We start from the raw sequence: 7,049 nt of genomic DNA, 5'->3' as shown, positions 1-7,049 counted from the left end.
CATAAGGGCCATACTGTCCAACCTCTCCCTTCCATAGAGTGCGACACCTCCACCTCGCCTGCCCTGCCTACCCCTCCTGAACAGCCTGGAGCCTCCATGCCAGCACTCCAGGCGTGACACTCGTCCCACCAAGTCCCACGAATCCCAAGCATGTGCCAGCCCTGGCAATGCAGCAAGGCCCCCCCCCGAACCCTTTCCCTCCCCAGGCAGGAGGGGCTGGGGAGGCTGTTGGGGAGGGGCGGAACACGCGGACACCCCACATTCCATCCTGGGAGACGCCAGAGAGTCCTTAGCAGCCAACAGCCAGAACGCAACATGGCAGCGGCGCAGCTGCCACCACTGCAGCTCCCACCATGCAGCCTCCGGGACCCCCCAGCACCCCCGCTCCTGCAGACGGTGTCCTTCCCCAAATCTTCTACCCCCAAGGTAGGGACCCACCCCGACCCCTGCAGTCTGGGGACGCTCAAGAGCGGAGCTGACCGCCGGCCATCGCTCCTGTCTCTGCTCCAGGCTCAGCCACCCTCTGCCAACTGCCCCTCCAGCAGCAGCCCTTCCCCGCAGCCTGGGCACCCTCACTCTGGGTGGCACCCCACGGCCCCCAGGCACTATCAACGAGACAGAAAGTCGCATGTCGGAGTTTTTGGCTGCCTAAAGGAGCCTGCAGCCCCAGGATTACTAGGGCTGTGAATGGAGCCATGGTTGAGGTTTCAGGAAAGAAACCCCATTCGGGGCTGGGACGTTTCGCCTGGGAGCAGTGGCCGGATGTTTTCAGTTTTGATGGTCGAATGCGGGGGATGGCCAGCGAGATGCTCCGTCGCATGTCAGAGTTTTTGGCTGCCTAAAGAAGCCTGCAGCCCCAGGATTACTAGGGCTGTGAATGGGACCATGGTTGACGTTTCAGGAAAGAAACCTCATTTGGGGCTGGGAGGTTTTCTATGCGAGCAGGGCCCAGACATTTTCAGTTTTAATGGTCATAGCTTGGCGATGCCCAGGAGATGCTCCGTTGCATGTCGGAATTTTTGGCTGCCAAAAGGAGCCTGCAGCCGCAGGGTTACTAGGGCTGTGAATGGGGCCCTGCTTGAGGTTTGAGGAAAGAAACCTCATTCGGGGCTGAGACATTTCCCCCGGGAGCAGCGGACGGACGTTTTCAGTTTTGATGGTCAAATCCGGGAGATGGTCAGCGAGATGCTCCGTCGCATGTCGGACTTTTTGGTTGCCTAAAAGAGCCTGCAGCCGCAGGGTTACTAGGGCTGTGAATGGGGCCCTGCTTGAGGTTTCAGGAAAGAAACCCCATTCGGGGCTGGGAGGTTTCGCCTGGGAGCAGGGTCCGGACGTTTTCAATTTTGACGGTGGAATCCGGGGGATGGCCAGCGAGATGCTCCGTCGCATGTCGGAGTTTTTGGCTGCCTAAGGAGCCTGCAGCCCCAGGGTTACTAGGGTAACCCTGGTAGGGTAACGCTGGTAGGGTAGTCCCTCTGACTGCCATCATACTGTGGTCTCCATCTCAGCTGGTCTGGAGGAGACTTACCGGCCAGCTGAATGGACAGATGGGCTAGTCCTTTTGCCCGTTTGCCAGCAATCATCAGACTGGATTTCTGCTGGTCTTGGTTTTTAAGGTGGTTTTTCAGATGAACGTGGTGACCCACTGAGCTTTTTAAACAAGTTGGCTGTATCCATTGTGAATCTGGTACTGTCGTGACAGGGTGAAATTTCAAGTTGTTCTTTCCTCACGGTACACGATACGGCTGACAGTGACAAGCCATAGTCTTTGACTGCTTCGTTATGTTTTACCTGAGGTGGAAGAGTTGACATCTCAGCTAGCAGCCTCCAAAGAGTCTCTGAAGGAGGAGGCCACGCGTCTGCAGCAAGAGCTGGCGTCTTTGGAGAGGAAACTCGAGAGCACTGAGAAGCAAAGAAAGGATGTCGTGGTGAGGCTGGCAGATACTGCAAAGGGCCATTTCTTACGTGTTTTTTGGCCTTCTGTTAATAATTCTAAGGAGCAACTTTTTCCGGTGGAGAGCTGATTTTGGGTGGTCTTGTACCGATTCAGTCCAAATCTGAGCAGATGCAGAGTACGCAAATGCTGACCAAGTTTCCCTCACTTCCCGCTTCCTTCCACTCCTCATTCCTTGTTTCCCAGACGTTTGCTCTCCTGCCAGGCCATGTAGCTGAGTTAGCAGGGGTAGGAGCGGACAGTCCAGAAAGGAGAGGTCGTTAAGATGACCGATAGCACAAACTATGTGGAGAGACCACTACGGGAGCAGAAGAGTGTCATTTATACCAGCGGTTGTTTTCTGGTTTACCTTTTCCAGTTGCGTTCTTCTGAATAAGCAGGGAAAGATGCTGTAGTCATATAAAAGTCAGTTATGATTCAGGGTGTCTGTTTTCCTCAGTGCTGATGATTTCTGCCCTTGAACCTGTAGTCAAAGGAATTTTCAAACTTGTCTCTATTTACATTGCATGGTTTGGGCGATTATTGGTGTCCAAATCCATATTTAGATTTCCAAATATCTGGATCTGGAAAAAGGGGTGAGGAGGCAGAGTTAGCTAATGATAGGAAGCTGTTCAACATGGCCCATCTGAGAGCAGACAGTGGGGGAAAAAGAGAGACATTTGAGAAACAAAAGTGCTGATCCGGATCCATAGGAATGCCTGCCAGGGGAAATCTAGTCCCGATTTCCAACAGTGGGAATGCCAGACTGTCACCTGACCATTCCTCCTTCTAGAGGGGACAGCGGGGTTCCAGAGGGTGGTACCATGAAAACTCTACACAGTAGAGGCCCAAAACCCCCCCCCAAGCCCCCCCAACCCAAATGGAAATCCCATGTTGGGGTTGTTCTCTCTTGCCTTCCTCCCTAGCAGAGACAACATCATCATGGCACTGCCTAAATCATGCCTGGTCTGGACTTTAGATCCTGGCTGCAGTTCTGGCAGCTCCTCCCCAAAAGAACACGCTAGAGCTAGAAGAGGCTCAGAGAAGGGCAAAAAGGAAGATGGGACTGGCTGAGTAAGCTGGGAAAGAGGCAACCAAAAGGGTGGCGCAGGGAAGGTCTACAACATCCCGAGAGGCAGGGGGAGGGGGGGCAGCCCTTGACTGCCACTGGAGCAGGACTTCCAAGCTCCTACGAAAACCAGACCTATATGGATGGAATTATTGAATCTTTTCCTCGCTGTTTTGCAACATGAACGGGACAGGCTGCAAGCAGTTAAAGCAAAACTGGTACGGGAGATAAAACTTCTTCAGGAATCAGCCACAGCCTCTGAAACCTGAGCAAATACAGCAACGGATACGAATCACTGCCTCGAACAAGAACTTCCGACTGCATTGTCTGTCTTGAACATGAAAACCGAGGAAGTGGAAACGCAGTGGGAGAAAATGCAGGCGCTCCAGAAAGACGCAGCACAGGGAAAAGCTTTGCAGGAGACTCTCACTCATCTGACTGCCATCCTGTCAGAGAGGGAGGGAGAAATGAAGTTGTACCAGGAAGAGGTGAGAACGCCGGAAGACCAGCAAGAAATGCAGAAAACTACTCTCGATCAGGTTATTAAGGACATAACAGAGAAAAACCAGAAGATGGAATCCCAGCAAGAACGGATACGGGAGCTGGAGAAGCAGCGAGAAATGCAGAGGACTGCTGTCAGCAAGATGAGCAAAGAGCTGGAAGAGAGAGACCGGGAGATCAAATTCCAGGAGGGGAAAATAGCGATTCGAGAACAAGACGGTGCATCACAAGTGAGAAATCTGCGGGTGGATCGTGATCATCTGAAAGGAACCTTGGAGGAGAGAAACTGGGAGCTTATGTCTCTGACTCAGCAGATCCAAGAACCGGAAAGGGAGAGAGAACAGGTGAAATCTCTGCACGCAAGCCTCGAACACCTGAGGGCAGCTCTTAAGGACAGAGAGAGCGAGTGTGATTCTCAAAGGCATCAGTGAAGACTCTTGCAGCAGTACAAGGAACAGCAAGAGGGGTACCTGCAAGAGCTTCACGGTAAAGTAGAAAAGATGACACTTGCTTTGTCTCAAAAAGATCAAGAGCTTGAGTCACAAGAAAAGCAAATCCAGGAAGCTGAAGAAGTCATGGAAATGCAGTTAAGGCCTGTCCGTGACCAACTGGAGCAGGCCTTAGAAACCTTAAAAGAAGAGGACGGACTCATAGCCACCCAAAAGCAGCAAACAAGGAGCTACGAGGAAAAACCAGAAGAACAGCTGAAGGTCTTACGCAGAGACTTAGAATACGCTACGGCAATACAGAAAGAAAAGGATTTCATGACTGAATCTCAGAAGGAACTGATTGCGACCTTCCAAAAAGCAGACCAAGACTCTGGAGAGCAGAAGGGAATTCTGCAGCATCTGGAAGCGGCCCTAAAGGAGAAGGAGCAAGAAATTGTATCCCTTAGAAAGCCACGTGAGGCACGCAAGGAACAGGAGGAAAAGCCGAGAGCTGAGCAAACAAATCTTCAAGGGACAAAACTGACTCTGAAAGGAAGAGGAAGAAAGATAGGGGTTCTGGAGGAGGCTACCTCTAGGCTTGAGACCAAGGCTCAAGGTGAGCAAAGAAGAGTTAGAAGAGGAAATAAGAGCTCTTTGGGAAGATCTCCAGCACGTTCAGCAGACTCTGGCAAGGAAGGATGAAGAGATCGAGTACCAGAGAGACAGAGTCAGGTATTTCGAGAAGACTCTGTCAGGGAGAGAAGAAGAGCTTAGGCGGCAGAGCGAACTCCTGAAACAATTAACGTCAGCTTTGCGATGGAAAGATGACGGGGAGACCCTACAGAAACAAATCCAGAAACTCCAGAAATGGGAGGGAGAGGAAGCTGAGCAGAGGAGGGTGCTCCAGGAGAGAGACCGTTCCTTGCAAAGGCAGAAGGAGCTAACCCAACAACTGGAAGATGAGCGGAAAGCAAAGGGGGAAGAATTGGAGCATGTGATTGCTATTTGGAAGCAGACTGAAAGCGGAGAAGTCAACTGGAAAGAGAGGGCACAAGCACTGACTCTCGCCCTGACCAAGAGTGAAATGGCCAATGGGACTCTGAGGGGAGAAATAGCCGTCCTGCAGAGTATGGTTTCAGAGAGGGACACGGACCGGTTTCGTCATCAGGTAGGCAGCGTGATTGATCATCAGTCAACTAAAATGTCTATGAAGGATTCTAACGATGGTTCCCATCAAGATATGGGAATTTATGTTCCCATCAATCTATGACCGGCTTGGCCACAGAAACTATGGCTGCAGCCAGCAGGCTTGCCTGTCTGTGTAGCTCCGGCCAGAGACCATTCACCTGCTGGAATGCTTTCTGTCCAGCCCAGAACTACTGACAGAACTACGGAGCTTGCTGTTAAAATTAACTCCAGGCCAAAAGCTGGGGATGGCTACTTGGTTCTCTCCTATCTAGGCAAGCTTAGCCAACGTGTCGTGGTTAGGATTTGGCGTGGAAAGGAAAGGGCACCGTTGACCAAACTAATGTACTAAACTTAGTCAAATTTTATAACGAGGGCTGGAGAGCAGCTACGCGGATGGTGCTTAGAGGATGCTTTCAGAGATGTAGATTGCTGAGGTACAGCTTTTCCAGTGTATTAAAAAGAACGGAATTCGTCCTGCCGCCTGATCAGGTTAAAGGATGCTTTGTTGCGCGTTCAGGGTGTAGTTGTGCCGCAGTCCAAAACGCATGAGGGCAAATTTGTGTGGATTTCTCCAAGGTGATCTGGAGGGGCCGCCCTAGGAAGAGAGTGTGTTGTTTTGGCCTGTGGAGCAGGAGGAGACGAAGGGGCTTAGCACTGTCCGTTCCAGGGTCTGGTCACTCTCCGCGACGTGTTGCTTCTGGCCCTTCTAAGCTTTCTGTGGCACTGGCTCTCACGATCTCCTCTCTGTGTACCCAGCAGGCTACTGCAGAAAGGGAGCAGCTCTCCTGGCTCTCGGAGAAGAGACTCCTGTCACAGCGGCTGGAACGTCTGCAAGTCGAGAAGACGGAGCTGAAGCAAGTCAATGCTGAGCTCAGGAGGACTCTTGAGCAGGTGAAGCAGGCTTTCGCTGCCTCTGCAGCGCCTCACGCTCCTCTGGAACACAACGCATTTCCTCCACAGGCAGCACTTTGGAGTCCTCTGCTTGTTGCCTTCCCTCTCCCACTTTCCCCTGCAGACACTGGCTTTTGTATTTTCTCTCTCTTCTGGCACCCCATTGCCTTCAGAAACGCACGTTCCCTCCGGTACCACCCTTCTTGCCCCAGTGTCCCCATACAGACACATTTGACACTCTTGTGCCAGGAGCTGTTTCCTCTTGCTTCCTCTTTCTCTTCCATAGTCTACGTCGAGTCCTTTTTGCCCCCAACCTTCTCTGGTGCCATGAACAGTCTCGGAGCAGAACTCTCCTTGCCATGGTGTCCAGAGGTGCTGTTACTCCTTGTTTGGTGGCAGCAGGTTTCTGTGACCCTTTCTCCCATCCGACACGCAGGTGGAACGGGAGCGGAGGAGACTGAAGAGATACTCTAGAGGTCGGTCGCTGCCAGATGCGTGCGGCTTTTCTCTCTCTGACCAGCACAAGGTGCCTGCTTCTCGACAGGTGAGAACAGCATTGTACTCGGTGGGAGGAGGGTCTGGCCAAAGAGAGGAACAATGGCAAATCCCAGCGGCAGCAGCCCCCCAGGACACACCTAATAGACGTCGAATAGAGACCATGGCCCTGGCCAAACTGGAGACCAAAAAGAAACCCTTGCGTTTTCTTCACAGGAGGAGTCTCACACGTGCTGCAGTTGTCGATTAGCTGAGTTGCAGAAGCAGGTGAGGAGTGGGAAAGCTCTCATCAGTAGCCGCTGCGGCCGTACTGCTGGGCACGACTTTGCACCGTGCTACAGCCCGAGTGTGGTTTGGCTGTCAGGAAGCGAGGGCACCGGGCAGTGGAAATTGTCCCAGTGAAACTGGAATTGTTGATGATCTGAGCTGAGTTCAGGGCGACTCTGGGAACCTGTTGCTTCCCCTTCCACAAGGCCAGCGTGTTTGTCAGGGCTGGAGTTAGCGGGGGCGTCTTCCCTGGCAGCCGGTACCGTGGGGCTACGGA

General features: G+C 52.5%; 1 protein-coding gene across 1 annotated transcript; it reads left to right on the top strand.

Moving 5' to 3' along the window:
• The first annotated feature begins 2,003 nt into the window (after positions 1 to 2,003).
• LOC142602292 (uncharacterized) lies at positions 2,004 to 6,907 on the top strand. Its single transcript, XM_075755779.1, is given in 5 exon segments — positions 2,004 to 4,563; positions 4,565 to 5,099; positions 5,876 to 6,010; positions 6,447 to 6,554; positions 6,722 to 6,907. Coding segments are annotated over 5 exon segments (2,187 nt in total). The 5' UTR covers positions 2,004 to 3,340.
• Positions 6,908 to 7,049: the final 142 nt, after the last annotated feature.

The sequence above is a fragment of the Balearica regulorum genome, chromosome 6 (assembly GCF_011004875.1).
Source record: "Balearica regulorum gibbericeps isolate bBalReg1 chromosome 6, bBalReg1.pri, whole genome shotgun sequence".
NCBI lineage: Eukaryota > Metazoa > Chordata > Aves > Gruiformes > Gruidae > Balearica > Balearica regulorum.
This window is presented reverse-complemented; position numbering and strand designations above follow the sequence as displayed.